The 14840-nt window shown below is 38.5% G+C and overlaps 1 protein-coding gene across 1 annotated transcript in view; it reads left to right on the forward strand.

Annotated features, from left to right (window-relative positions):
- The first annotated feature begins 207 nt into the window (after positions 1 to 207).
- lrig2 (leucine-rich repeats and immunoglobulin-like domains 2) overlaps positions 208 to 14840 on the forward strand; it is a 76602-nt gene continuing 61969 nt past the window's right edge. Inside the window, exon 1 of the mRNA XM_059950325.1 lies at positions 208 to 617. Coding sequence (XP_059806308.1) covers positions 427 to 617 — 191 coding nt within the window. The 5' untranslated portion in view covers positions 208 to 426. The remainder of the gene's footprint in view (positions 618 to 14840) is intronic.

Genomic DNA, 14840 nt, shown 5'->3' on the forward strand with positions numbered 1-14840 from the left:
AATGTGGCCCATATGTGATTGACATAATTGTCCGCCAATCGAAAATAAGGAAGCGCCAGGGACGGGGTATTAAGTGGAAGGTTCTCCAGCACAGTCCGGCGGCAGCATTTGATTGACGTTGAAGGAGACCAGTAATAATCCCGGATGCTTCCCGGGACGGTCGAATGGCGGCGGGCTGAAGGCGGGACCGCAGTTGGAAGTGGGAGGGGGTCAGGTCAGTGGCGGGTGCTGAGAATGGGCGCTTTGTGTAGGTGGGGAACCGTGCGGTTGCGAGTGTCCCAGCTGCGCTGATCGAGATTCGAGGGCGCCGACTGGCAGAGCCGCTTGTCAGCGTAACGCTGCGTCCCGGAGGCTTCCACCTTCTGTCTGTTGTATTGTGTGGGGTTGAGGGGAGGGGTGGGGGGAATTGTTTTGTCGCCTTCGACCATGGGATTTAAGATGGCGCCTGGGCCTTGGCCTGGCCTCCGGATCGCCTTACGGCTGCTCTGCGTCTCTCTGCTCCTGGTGCGGACTTCAGCGTGCCCCTCGCAATGCTCTTGCGCCGATGGCTTGGTGGACTGCAGCAGGCGGCGGGCGACTGAGATTCCTCAGCACCTTCCAGCGTGGGTCACGCAACTGTGAGTACGGGCATGGGTGTGAGAGCTTGCATGGTTGTTTTCTCGGGGGTACTGGGGGAAATGTGATAGTAACTGGCGTCCGTTTTGTTTTTGCTCAAAGAAGTAAAGTAGTGCGACAGAAGCGCTCGTTATATCCAACATTTTGTATTGCAGCAAAGTACAAACCCGCGCACTAGGGATCTAGTGAGTCCTGAGATTATATTTGTATTTTGCAAGCGCTTCAAAACAAGTGGCATCCCAAAATGATTATACATCTGCACTTCGAATAGTTAGTTCCATTTATATTACACTTGACGCAATCTACTTAGCAAACCACTTTTTCGGTAGTTTGTGGAGAAACACCAAGGAATGGGACTCGCAAAGTTATTAAAACACTGAAGCCTTAAATCCTGTAAGAAGAAAGTGCATTCTTACGAAATCTGTCTAAACTGCTGTTGGCACAATTGTCTGAAAATTCTTTTTTTATTGTCTAGCTGTAGATTCTACAATAAATAATTTATCCTGAAAAGCAAAGAGAAAAAGCAGATATTGGGAGAGTAAATCAGAAAATTCACAGTAGCATCAACAGGATAGAAATTAGTTAAAATTTCAGACCCTTCTGTTTCTGTTCCCATCATTAGCCTGGCCTAATTAGTATTTCCAGCATTTTCTGTTTTTGTATTACATTATTCTCCAGCTGGCAATGGTTACATTGCATTTCAGTACTTCCAAGTTTACGATGAACTCATCAGTACTGGGTCTCTGAACACATCATGATATTTTTACTGTTAAAATCTTGGACTAATACACCATGGAATCAAGTCCTTCAGCCCAACTTTTAAGTCCTCCCTGCAGTCCCAGTTGTCAGCAATCAGCCCATACATTACCTTTCGAACCCCTGCTTTCCATGCATCTATTCAAATACCTTTTAAAAGTTGCAATTGTACCTATCTCATTCCTCTCTTTGGCAGCTTATTTCAGGTGCTCACTGCTGTCTGAGTAAGAAAGTTACCTCTCAGGTGATTCTTGAATATCTTTCCCTCTTATCCTGTATTTGTGCCCTCTGGTTTTGGACCACTCCCCCAAACCCAAGGGAAAAGGCTTATCCATACCATCTCATGATTTTACACGCTTCTGAGCTCACCCCTCATTCTCTGCATTCCAAGGAATAAAGATCCATTGTTGCTAACAACTCCCCCTAACGCAGACCCTCGAGTCCAGGTAGCATCCTTGGAAATCTCTTCTACCCTCTCTCCATCTTGACAGTGACTTTCCTGTTCACAAGATGATGATAAGTTGTTTCTGATGGTGAAGATTTGAAACACGTTGATTGTGATAATAGTCGAAGCAGTCTCAGTGGTAACTTTCAGTGGGCAAAAGGTATCTTGACAAAAATGAAAACTGTAGAGCTATGGAATAAGATCAAGAAGGGAATCCGTTTAAACAATGCCAAATGGCTGTCTCTTCTGTCTTGTATGATGAACAGATTTGTTTTTGATATGTAAGTTTTAGCAGTAGGTGTCAAATTGCCTTTCTGTACTTGGAAATTGTGTGAAAATGGCTGACTTGATTATTTCTGGATACTTCGTTTCATATCTAACAGCAGAGTTTTCTAATTGAAGTGGTTTGAAATTTCATTTTCTGTATTTACCTCATTCTGTATGAAATCATTTTTTCCTATATAGTTGGTCATATCATATCATATGAAGTCATATCATGTCATATGAAGTCATATCATATGAAGTATTTCATATTGTATGTATTATTAAAGTTCAAAGATTCTGTGTAAACAATTGTTGCAACCAATTTGCATATTAAGGGAAGAAGATGAAAAGTTATTTACCTTTAAGTTAGTAGTGTTGTCCTGGAGTTATCAAAAGCTTGTGTATGATTCCATTGTGTAGCAGCTGTAGAACAAAAGCTGGCTATTCAGTGCAAACAGGTATACAAGCTGTTTATCTGTAACCCACTTGTTCCCTTCTCTCCTATATACTCATCTAGTCTCCTTTTAAACAATTTAAATACTCCTGTTGGTAGCAAGTTGCACATTTCACTTTCCTTTGGATAAAATTCAGAATTCTCTGTTGGTTTCATGGTGTGTTGATGGCTTTCTGATTTCAGTGTATTATTTCTAGCAACAAGTTAAGCAAGGGGATCATTTCTGATCGAGAAATTAAGAGTTTAGGCTCTGAGCATAAACTGAAAGAAAACTGTACATTAGTACGTTGACTAGTTCAATGTGCTCGTTCTGTTTATTAACCACTTTATTGCTGATGCTGCTGAGCCATAATAGCCTGAGTTTCTTTTCATGAATTAGCTGAAGCATGGCAGTTAGTTTTGGTATTTCTGGTTGAAGTGGGTGTGAATACTATTAGTTTCTTAGTTTCTTGATGGTGCTAATAATGTCGAATGATGCTTGCTGATTCTCTGAAGGATATTCAGCAGGCAGAGGTACTTGCAGGCTGACCAGTTTTCATTCAATTAAATCTGTGGAAGAAATTTATATTTTTGGAGGGGTATGTTGAATGTCTTGTGTGTTGATAAAGGATCTTTTTTTAATTGGAGGTGAAGCTGCAAAATTTGTGGGTGTTTTTTTTTTAACTTGTTCTTTTTCACTAACCAGAAATTGCCAAGGCCGTTTGTAAAACTTCTGATCTATGATTGGTTAACTTGATGTGGTATAAAGATGGGACAACTTTAATCTATATGCCACAGATTGTCATTGGAGTTACTCAGGCATTTTTTTAAAAAAATGCTTTCAATCAATTGTTTCATAACCCGATGAAATACTTTTGAAGGTATAGTCCCTGTTGTAAGGTAGTAAATCATATCGGGCCATATATGCACCATAATCTATCATATTACCATCGCCTCAGCAGGCAATCCCATGGGATTGAGAATGAGGTGGAATGAGTCTGCTGACAGATGGGCAGGAGGTACTGTTGCAAAAGAAGGATGAGTAGTTTGAGAGGTGATTCTCCTCTGCCACTTATATAGAGCTTTTGTGTTCCTAACAAATAATCTTGTTTCTCAATACTATCCCAAATACCACTTCACTTTCAGTCACGGGTTCCTGGGAGTTGATGGAGATGTTGCACTATTTGAAGGAAGTTTTGAGCAAACCCTGAATCTTTTTTTCATAGTGGCAATCTCCACTATGTATGAACCTAAATTAGTGTTTGTTTAAGGATGTTTGACGTTGGCATGTGAGTGAGGTGACCTGGTTGATGGATCATTGATTGTATTGAGCTAATGATCATTAATAGAATTGAGCTTTAGGCAGAAACATTGAAGTTTACTGTAGTACTTATGGGGCCTAAATTGTTAAGACCATCACTGAAAACAATGATGGAATATTGTTTTCAAGCAGCTAAATTTAAGAACGAGGAATTGCATTCAATTGAAGGAAATAATTCTGGAAGAGGTAACTATACAAGAGGGAGATGCTTGTGCTGATGCTACAGATGCCTCTGACAATAAGCAAGGTTTTTAAGTCTCCTTGAAAGTAGAACACTGTTCCTGATTTCTAAAGGCAGGATGGTTTAAACAAGTCTTGTGTGTGGCTCGACCTTGCAACACAAAATCAGCTGGGAGGAAACATAAACTACAAATGATTTTTAAAATCCACGTCTAAAAATCTGGTGAAAAGTTGATATTTGTATAATGTTGATTTTGTTTTATATCTAAAATTGTTTGATTTTTGATAGTCACAGAAGTGTCCTGCAACTTAATTTTTCATGTACAATCTGAATTTTGTTTGTAAATAAAGAGTTAAGAATTTCTTTGATGTATAGGCATCTTGTATTGCATTTATAAAGTCATTATCTCATTTATAGTGGGGGATAGTAAGGAATGTAGTGGCACCTCTATTGAATTTCTTTTTGAGGTCGAAACAAAGTTAAGTAATGTTGAGCAACGTGTGTGTGCTAAGTAATGTCATATTTCATTGATATTATTAAGATTAGAAGACAATTGCTGAAAAGGATGACCATATGCCACACTTAGATTAAGGAAATTAAGGAACAACACCTTGTATTTCATTTGGGTAGCCTCCAACCTGATGGCATGAACATCGATTTCTCAAGCTTACAGTAATGCCTCCCCCCTTCATTATTTCCCATCCCTTTGTCCCTCTTGTGTTATCTCCTTGCCCAGCCATCGCCTCCCTCTGGTGCTCCTTTCTCCCCCTCCTCTTTTTTTCCTTTCTTCCATGGCCTTCTGTCTCTTCCCCTAGCTGTTTATCCCTCCCCCCTCCAAGTTTCACCTATTGCCTGGTGTTTCTCTCTCCCCTCCCCCACCTTTCAAATCTACTCCTCAGATTTTTTTTCCTCCAGTCCTGCCAAAGGGTTTCGGCCCGAAACATTAACTGTACATTTTTCCATAGATGCTGCCTGGCCTGCTGAGTCCCTCCAGCATTTTGTGTGTGCTGACCATATGCATGGTGTAGCTTTCTGACATCCTCTTTATAACATCCTGATGTTTTCAAACCATATCTTGGTTAAACCGTTTCACTAATTTTCACCTCCATCATTCCAAAAATGTCTTGATATTCACATTTTGCCTTCCTGTCCCTTTCAGGATCACACATTGCACTCCCACTAACTGCATTACATTGACCAAATAATTCCTTTTGTAATGCAAGTTAAAATGTATTAATTATCTGGAGCACCATGAGAGAAAAAGAACTGAGCATTCCTAAAACTTCATAAACGTTCCATATTTGGTCCCTTTTGATTCATTTCCAGGTTTATTTTAACTTTATGGGGGGGCTATGGCCAAGGGTTGCAGAGAAAGTAAATAAGCTAGAGGATCAGCCCTGATGTAATCTTGAGCAGGATCCAACAGACATTAAGCCAACACAATTAATTTCAAAGATTTTAATATGATGCAATATTCTGCTCTTGTCGTTTTATACTGTTTAAATCGAATTTAAAATAGAGAAACAGTACTTAGCCCAGTAGTTTTGTGCTCTTCACTAGTGCTTCCACTGCCTGATTCAACGCACACCATCAGTGTTCTTCTTATTTTCTTGTTTACATTTATATCTAGCTCTGGGATCCATGGACCCATCAATTAATGGTAGGTGTCCATGGCTTAAAAAAGATTGGGAACCTCTGATCTAGCTTATTTAATGCATCAGAGCATATTCAGCTGAATTACAAATTCCACTTTCTATACAAGTTATTATGTTGCTATCTTTAAAAACCGTAGCGTTGGCCAACGGCATGATTGTAAATATATTCCCTGTATTTGCCTAGATTGTGACCCTTGGAAAAAGGAGCCCTAGATTCTTAATAGTTGTACTGTGCTAGTAGGTAATATGACAGACACATACAACCTTAAGTGTAGTCTAACCACAGTGTTATAAAAGTTAGCATAATGCCCTATTATTTTAATTCTGTCCTAAGTTTGAACTTGGTCATCCTGTTAAAGAAGGCACTGGTGGCAGCAAAGAAAACAGCCGAATACATATCAATCACACTTTTTCTGGTAAACGATCACTGCAAACAGTAGACTGTAACTTCCATGTCAGAGTTGAGATTTTGAACCGCCTGTAAAACCTGTCATTTTTGCAGCGCGAACTGAAGTCTCGAAGGTGCAGGATGGTTGGGGTGTGGGGTGTATGGACCGAGTGGAGGCAGTGGGTCTGGGCTGGAGCGTGGGGAATGAGCCGATGTATGGCTGTTGCTGGCAAAGCAGAGCCTGAATCCAAAGGCGAGGAAAAACCCAAATTTTGATCGATTCGAGCGTCGGGCTGAATTGGAAAGGTTGGGTATGGGCCAAATCAACCCGAGAGTGTATCGCAGTGGCTGGGCCCGGTCAGAAGCAAGTAACGATTTTGGTCTTGGACGATTTAAGCGATAGGCCAGATTAAAAAGATCAGGGTATTGGGGTCCGAGACAAGGTTTGGACCAGTTCAGCTCGCTGTTCAACGAGGTTTACTCTTTTCTGTGCTGAACTGAGGCTGTGGCCTGTGATAAATGGGATCCTGAATCTGCTACAGTGATGCCTGGCTTTGTATTTGTGACTCGTTTTTTGTCTCTGCACGCTGGGTGTTTGGTCTTTTTTTAATGGGTTCTATTGGGTTTCTTTGTTTACAGTATACATCTTTTGATTATTATCAAAGTAGAAAGTTAATTATTAACTTTCAACTTTGACCTGAGTTTTAAGTTGAAATACCCAAGTTTGACTGACCTGTCTTCGTATTCCTGATGCCAGTGGTCAGCTTATCACTAATACTCAAATGTGACCTTTATTTCTTAGTCAAAATATTACTCAATGACAGAAATGAAAGTATAATCTGACTGTAGCATTAAAGCGTCTTCATTGCCTTAATTGTTCTAATGCAATTTATTTCACAGAAGTGGTGCTTTTTCCTATCTGGTACGTGCTGTCATTGGTGATATTTTATACACTATAGATTTCATTGGCCTATTCAGTACAAATATTTAGAAGCAGCATTGCTTGTAAATGGGAGCTGCGTCCATCATGTTAATCAAGCCTTTATAGTTAGCAAGACAGAATTCTTTTTTAGTTCATAAAGCTAAAAGGGAGTTATCAGCCTTTTGCACTATTTAGTCTCTTAGTTGATGAGAATTCAAAAATGGCATTCTGTTTTATAAAGGGATTATTAAGTAGCATTTGATGATATTTTTGCGCAGAATGATTCAGTAAAAATATGATTTGTTTAAAATAGATCTGGCTAATTCCAAGGGAAGAATAGTTAATTAGTTTGATATGCAGGTAACAGACAGACATACTTTATTGATCCCAAGAGAATTGGGTTTCGTTACAGCCGCACCAACCAAGAATAGTGAAGAAATATAGCAATATAAAACCATAAATAATTAAATAATAAGTTAATCATGCCAAGTGGAAGTAAGTCCAGGACCAGCCTATTGGCACAGGGTGTCTGACACTCCCAGGGAGGAGTTGTAAAGTTTGATGGCCACAGGTAGGAATGACTTCCTATGACGCTCAGTGTTACTTCTCGGTGGAATGAGGCTCTGGCTGAATGTACTCCTGCGCCTAACCAGTACATTATGGAGTGGACGGGAGTCATTGCCCAAGATGGCATGCAACTTTGACAGCATCCTCTTTTCAGACACCATCGTCAGAGAGTAACACTTGAGAATATGGTAGTAAAATCAATCCAAGAAATTTGGTATCATTTTATATGCTGCTAGTGTATGCAACAATTGGGAGTTTGTATAGTGCTTTTATATAGCAGCAAGTCCCTTGCATCTGTGTAATTGTCCTTCTGTCAACTCAAATTCAGCGTGCAAGCAGTGAATTTACTGATGACCATTTGCAATTTATTTCTAATCAGCTGATTGCTTGGGTTTTTTTGCAACAAGATGTTGTCCGTGAAGTACAGTGATGGTAAATATGTTAGGTTCAGCTTTTATCAAGAAAGTGATCACCCTTGGTGGCATCCTGTCATTGATGGTGCTCTATCTGTTGCACAAGCAAGAATATTGGTGAGCGGAATGCTCTTTTTGGAAAAAATTGCTCAACGATCAGTTTGCAGTACATTATTTCATCAGAACCAAAGCTTAGATGTGCATAGTGCCCATTCAAATGCACTGCTGTCCAGTACAGTGACACCTAAAAGCATAATGCAAATCCTTTCATCTGTACCCATCAACCTTTTTTTTTGGACTGTATCGCTACTTGAGTTACCAAAGTAGTAGAATGAAAATTTTGATATTTTTTAAATTCATTAGTCTTGCCCGCCCTTCCTTAGAATGTGTTTTCACCATACAGCAAGTTAGAATATTTCATTCCTTTAGTTTCAGTCATTCATACATCTCCTACTTCCTGCACTTCATTACAAATGGCCATGTTTTCAAATGCCTATTCCCTTGTCTCTGGGATTCCACCCATAGATATGTCATCTCCACCTTAAGGCATTTTAAGGCCAACCACACTAAGCAAACTCAGTGATTCCTTTTATCTTATGTGTCTATCAAAATTTTCTAGTCATGTTTCTGTAAAGTGTCAGTTTTTAAACAATAAAAGGCATTGTGCAAGTACAAAATGTTTCATTTAGCAATATTCTTCTCAGACAAGGTACGTTATCATTCATCTTTGTATATAAAATGTCGATATTATAAAGAACCAGCCTTGCTAGCTATCCTAAGGTTGCCCTATTCAGCAATTCAATATCATTTTTCTTCAGAATCAGTTTGGTTTCAGCTGACCATTGGGATGCATATGGTTTCAACGTTTAACAAACATTAACTGTTGTTTGCTTTTTCCCTAAATTAATCCGCACAAGCTTAATTTTTTATGAGAAAAGGTTGCATAAGCTGATATTGTGTTACTGGAATTTGGTTAGTTAAATGATCTGAGTCAAAGTATTAAATGGAACTAAAATTATACAGTGCTAACAATTCAGTTATTTGTACGTCTTTAAGTATTAGGAAGTATTTCTACATTCGAAAAGTGCATTGGAAGTGTGGAGCTCTCTTGTGCAAATATAATGTTTGGTTGCAGGGAAATCACTGGGGAAATGCAATTGCTCAGAGACCAGCATAGACTTTGGGGGGTGGGGGGGTGGAATAGCCACCTTTTGTTTTGTAAGGAAATATGGAATTATGTAGTCATTTGTTGGGATCATGTTTATGATAAGCAGAAGTGCCAAGAATTACTGAAATTGGGTTTTTGATCAATCATATCTAACTTTTCATGGAAAACGCTCAAAAGAGCAAAATAATCAAACTTACTAACATAGTATTGTGCACAAGGTTTAGTATAACCAAAGATCATCTAAATATGTAATTAGTTACATTTCTAAATGCTGGGTGCCAGTTCTGGTAAGAGTAATATTGCTTTACACCAAAACTGAGCGAGAATTTGAAATTAGTTTTTAAAATGTAGAGCTATAACCACAAGTGTCAGATTTTTATAAAATCTCAGTTGGATATATGTTGACCTTTAGAGTAGGAAGCCACATTAATGTGCTCAGATAAGTTCTGCACTAAAACTTTGTCGGATCTTTACTGCTTATTCTAATGGCCTAGCAAACGCCCCGTTGGGAATCTTTTGCAGCAATCTGTGAGTGATAAACATAAGGCTTGTGACTGAATTTTACTTGCATTTATGCATTTCAAAACAATCACAAAGAATTGCAACTTCCATATCTATTTAGATACAGCATGGTTACAGGCCCTTCCTGCCTAACAAGCCTGTGTCATCCATGTGAACAATTAACCTACCAACCTATATGTTTTTAGAATGTGAGAAGAAACTGGAGCACCCGGAGGAAACGCACCTGGTTACAGGGAGAATATGTGGCGGAAAATTAACCCCAGTCACTGGCGTTGGGAAGTGATATGCTAATACTCCTGACATAAATTTATTGGAGGTGACTGAACAGATTCTGAGAGGACTGTGTTTTACTTTTTGCATTGAAACAGTATTGGTTACTTTTTTTAAATAAGAGGTCACTTCATACTGAACTACTCTTGATGTGGATCGACATGCTTAATGATATATATGGTCCTAAGATCCCTTTGGACAGTACTTGTCTAATAACTGAAAGCAACAAGCACTGTCATTCATTAAGTGAGTAATTTACCAAACAGGAAGTTTCTGAAAGAAAAAAATGAATTTATAATACCACAAACTCTTTGATTTGATGGTTTCAGAAATGTCTGAGCAATGTTTAGTATTAACAAACTGTATCATGATGTGTAATGTAAATGTTGGTACTTTGCATCTGATAATCTGCATTTGATGCAAATGTTTCTTGGATCACATAGCAGTTTGAATTCCCTGAAATTATGACAGCTATCTGATGTATCAACAATAGCTGACTGTGCATTGTTTTCTTATCTTGTATATAAAAATCCACAGATTAGTTTGTGTTCCAGTAGTTGTAAATTTCCTTTATAGTAGCTTTTTAGAATGCATTTTAAAAATAGAAGTTTAATATTGTATGGAGTCTAAAACATTTTTATGGGGGGGGAGTAAGTCAGCAAAAAAGTAGTTAAGTGTAGCATTTCTGTCACCAAAGTTGGTAATGTATGCAAATAATTGATTCCTGATTAAAGTGAGTTTTCTTTTGAGGAAAGGGGGAGCTACTTTATAGCATTGGCTTTCCAATTATGGTGGCAGCAGCAATTCTGCTGCACGACCACCTCTGACCTCACCATGTTCCCTTCGTTTGGCAAACTGCTGAAAATGCCAATGTTTTGTTACCTTTATTTCAAGGCATGTTTGGTTAACCTTTCTGTTCTATCTTTGTAAATTTGAGGTTATCAAATTCTCTGCCCATGTACTACTTGTAAAATGATTTTAATATCATTTCTATGCTTTCTGACCTACATTGACTCATGATTAAGGCATATTCTGATTTGAAGGTTCTTGTTCTTGCTAAGTTCCTTGCTAGTTTAGATCAGTGGTCCCTAAAGTAGGCATTATGCGGGGCGGGTGGGGGCAGGGGTGATAAAGATGGCAGTGGTCGATGTTTAGTTGCAAGGGGGGCTGATGAAAGATTGCAGTCTTGATTTAAGAAATTAATTACTTATTATAAACATGTTTGAAGCACTGAGGGTCAAATGATCAGGTAATCACCTCATCACTTGCTAACCCACTGTTCTCTTAGACTTTGTTCAAAGGACATTATAGTTGTTGAAAAGCAATGCGACACCTCTGTGCAAACACGAGGAAATCTGCAGATGCTGGAAATTCAAACAACTCACACAAAATGCTGATGCAACACAGCAGGTCAGGCAGCATCTATAAGGAGAAGCACTGTCAACGTTTCGGGCCGAGACCCTTCGTCAGGACTAACTGAAAGGAAAGATAGTAAAAGGTTTGAAAGTAGTGGGGGGAGGGGGAAATGCGAAATGATAGGAGAAGACCGGAGGGGGTGCGACACTTCTATCTGTGGTGCATCATAAGAAATCTGCGTGAAAAAATCACCCAGCCCACACATTATTGCAATTCACTACTGTAGTACAGTGTTAGCTAGTATAATTTCCATACTCTTAATCATGCAGTGGCACAATTCCTATTAATAAGGGTATGGTGTTCAATGAAGTAAAATTCAGATTCTGTTCTTTTGGATGATCTTGACCGCATTTGAAGACTTTTTGAATATTTGAAGATAATGCACTCTGATAGAGCAAACAAGAACGTCGCTTATTTTCAGTCAGTTCATGAAAACTTTCAGAAATGGAACACTTCAAAACATGTTTGCCAACACTTCACATCAAAGCAGCAATGGTTTCTGTGCTTCATTAAATATTACATTATTGTATCTGGAAAGCCCCATACAATTGGAGCCCCAATAATGGAGGTTCTGGGTACAGTTTTGCATAAGTCAACAGACCAAATAATTAAAGCAACTCCATTCAGTGTCATCTTTGTTCAAAGACGAATAGATGTAATGTCTGAAACATGGGAGACACAATTTGCATCATTTTTGGAACAACAGAAATTTGCTGTACAATTGGATGGATGAACTTTGTCAGGCAACAAGTCTTTGCTTGGTCATATTTGCTTCATAAAAGATGAAAGCGTAGTTCAATAGCTGTTATTTGCAAGGGGGCTGGAAACGTGTGAAAGGGGAGTCAATATCTCAGGTTGTTCAGCAATTTTTCAAAGAGAGGAGCATTCCACTCACCAATATTCTTGCTTGTGCAACAGATGGAGCACCATCAATGACAGGACGCCACCGAGGGTTTACCACTTTCTTGATAAAAGCTGTACCTTTACCATCACTGTACTTCACGGACAACATTTTGTTGTTTTTTAAAAAAACCCAAGTGATCAGCTGCACAAGTCATTAAATACTGTTACCTCAATGGTAAATAAAATAAAGTCCCATGCTTTGAATTCTTGACTGTTTCGAGAGCTTTGTATTGAGAATGATGAACAATTTGAACACTTGCTGACAAAGTCAGGTGGCTCTTAAAGGAAACTTCCTGAGATGCTTTTATGTGATTTTTGAAACTCTGATAAAATTCTTTGAAAATTCAAATGCTTCCTTCAGTAATCAACTTGAGAATATTAGGCAAGACATTCTTATTTGTTAAAATTATTCACAAGGCTTAATGAAATCAATCCAATTGCAAAGAAGTTATGTGACTTTTAATCAAAAGCAAATCAGTCATCTCCATGTTTCTGTCCAAATTAACCCTAATTAAGTGCAGTCAAGACCTTTTCTGATTTCCTAGCCCCTCTGAGTGGAAAATAGCGAAAAAATGCCAGAGGGTGATTTTCAAATATACTGTGCCTACCTGGGTGAGCTGCATAAGACAAGTTAAATTCCAGAATCTTCTCTGGATCCAAATTCCAGATTAGGAATGATTTTTTTGTCATGAGGAATTAACAGGAAGGGTGGAGGAATAACTGATCTCACTACAAAATGACTTTGAGCTGAAGCCGAGGGTTTAAAAAAATCGTATAGTTGCAGAAAGAGATCTCTTGAATGCTGTCCTGCACTGTTTAAAAAAGATCAAGGCATTCTTTATTGCCTTCCCAACATCATACCTTGTGGAGCACAGTTTCAGTGCAATTGCCCAACTTCTTTCAAAGCAATGAAACTCTGGAAATTCGGAGACTCCTGAGTGACGTTTATCTGATAACACTGCACGAAGCACACCTATCCCACTGAAAGGTGAAAAAGCAGTGAAGTCGTGAATAGTTGGACAAATGTATGCCCTAAAATTGTTGATGAAAATTTTTGCTGGAATTAAGGTATTTTATTTGTAGTTTTAAATAGATTTGAATAATTTTGACAATTATTTGTCACTGCTTTGGATTTGCAGTTTCTGTTTTCTTTCACTGCATTGTAAATCAAAATTTTTAATGGCCAGAAAGAGTTGGGTGGTGTGCTGGGTGTGTGATCTGGGAGTCAAGGAGGTGGTGACCCAAAATGTTTGGAACCACTGGTTTAGATAATCCCTATTTCTTTAATTTTCCTGTTGACCAAGTTTATTAAAATTATTTGCTATTCTCTATTTCTGTCCTTTTGGCCATCATGAATGTAATCATTTTACCCTTTGTCCAGGTCTTAGATTTCACAGTTCCATCCTAAAAGTTCTCTGCAGCTCTTTCCTTCTGAAATTTTGCTTGAATTGTCTTTGATCAAGCTTTTATGTTTTCTTTTAGTATCTCCATACATGGATATGATCTAGCATAACACCTTATGATTTTATTGTGAAACTTCATATGTTGTTTTTAAAAAAACTAACGGAAATTTTAAGTTTTGAGGTGATACTAAAGTTTTCAAGGTATGGAAAACAATAGAGGGAATAGAAATAAGATCTGCTGGTTAGTTGGAAACTTCTTGACTGGAGAGTGGTTTTAAAAACTATTAGCACTAAAATGTTAAGGAATAAAGCCACCAAAAACAATACAGTAAATAACTGAAACCCTCTTCTGTAACTAGCAATTGTTGCTATGTTGGTTATTAAATCATAAGAATTTTGATTTTTGTTAAATGATGCTACAGCATATAGTATGAGGCAAAAGTATACATGATTCAGTCACAAACAACCAAGACTTGTGTAAAAGCAGATTGAGAATTTAAAGCAAAATAGACTGCCACTTGTAATCCTGTGTTTCTGAATTAATTACATAATCGCTCTTCCTGGAAAGTTCTGCTTGTTGACTGGTCTTGAATGTATTGCATAACAATATTGTTGTGTCAACATTAATGTTTTATGGAAACACTATTGTAAGTGGTTTCTTATACATTGCAACCTTCTGAGTCTGCTTTCTGATTACCAGAATTACTTTTTAATTTTTAATTGTTTTATATTCCGATGGTTTTATTCCTAGTGGTAGATTATCTCAAACGCAAGATTTTGCAGATGCCAGGAAGCTAGAATAACACACACCCAATGCTGGAGGAACTCAGCAGTCAGGCAGCATCTCTGGAAAGGAGTACAGTTGACATTTAAGCCCAAGACTCTTGATTAGGACTGGAAAGGAAGGGGGAAGAACCCAGAATAGGGAAATAGGGGAGGGGAAGGAGTACTATACAAGCTTAAAGGTGAGGAGGTGGGTAGTGGATGGTAGGGTGGGGGAAAATGAAATGAAAAGCTGGGAGATGATGGGTGGAAAAGGTAAAAAGCTGAAGAAGGGGGAAACTGTTTGGAGAAGAGAATTGATGATGGGAAGGGGCACCTGAGAGAGCTGATAGGCAGGTGAGAATAGAAAGGGGAATGGAAAAGACCAGAAGGCAGACTTGGAGGAATAGATGTTCATGCTGTTAGATTAGAGGGT

This window comes from Hypanus sabinus, chromosome 25 (assembly GCF_030144855.1).
Source record: "Hypanus sabinus isolate sHypSab1 chromosome 25, sHypSab1.hap1, whole genome shotgun sequence".
NCBI classification, from domain to species: Eukaryota; Metazoa; Chordata; class Chondrichthyes; order Myliobatiformes; family Dasyatidae; genus Hypanus; species Hypanus sabinus.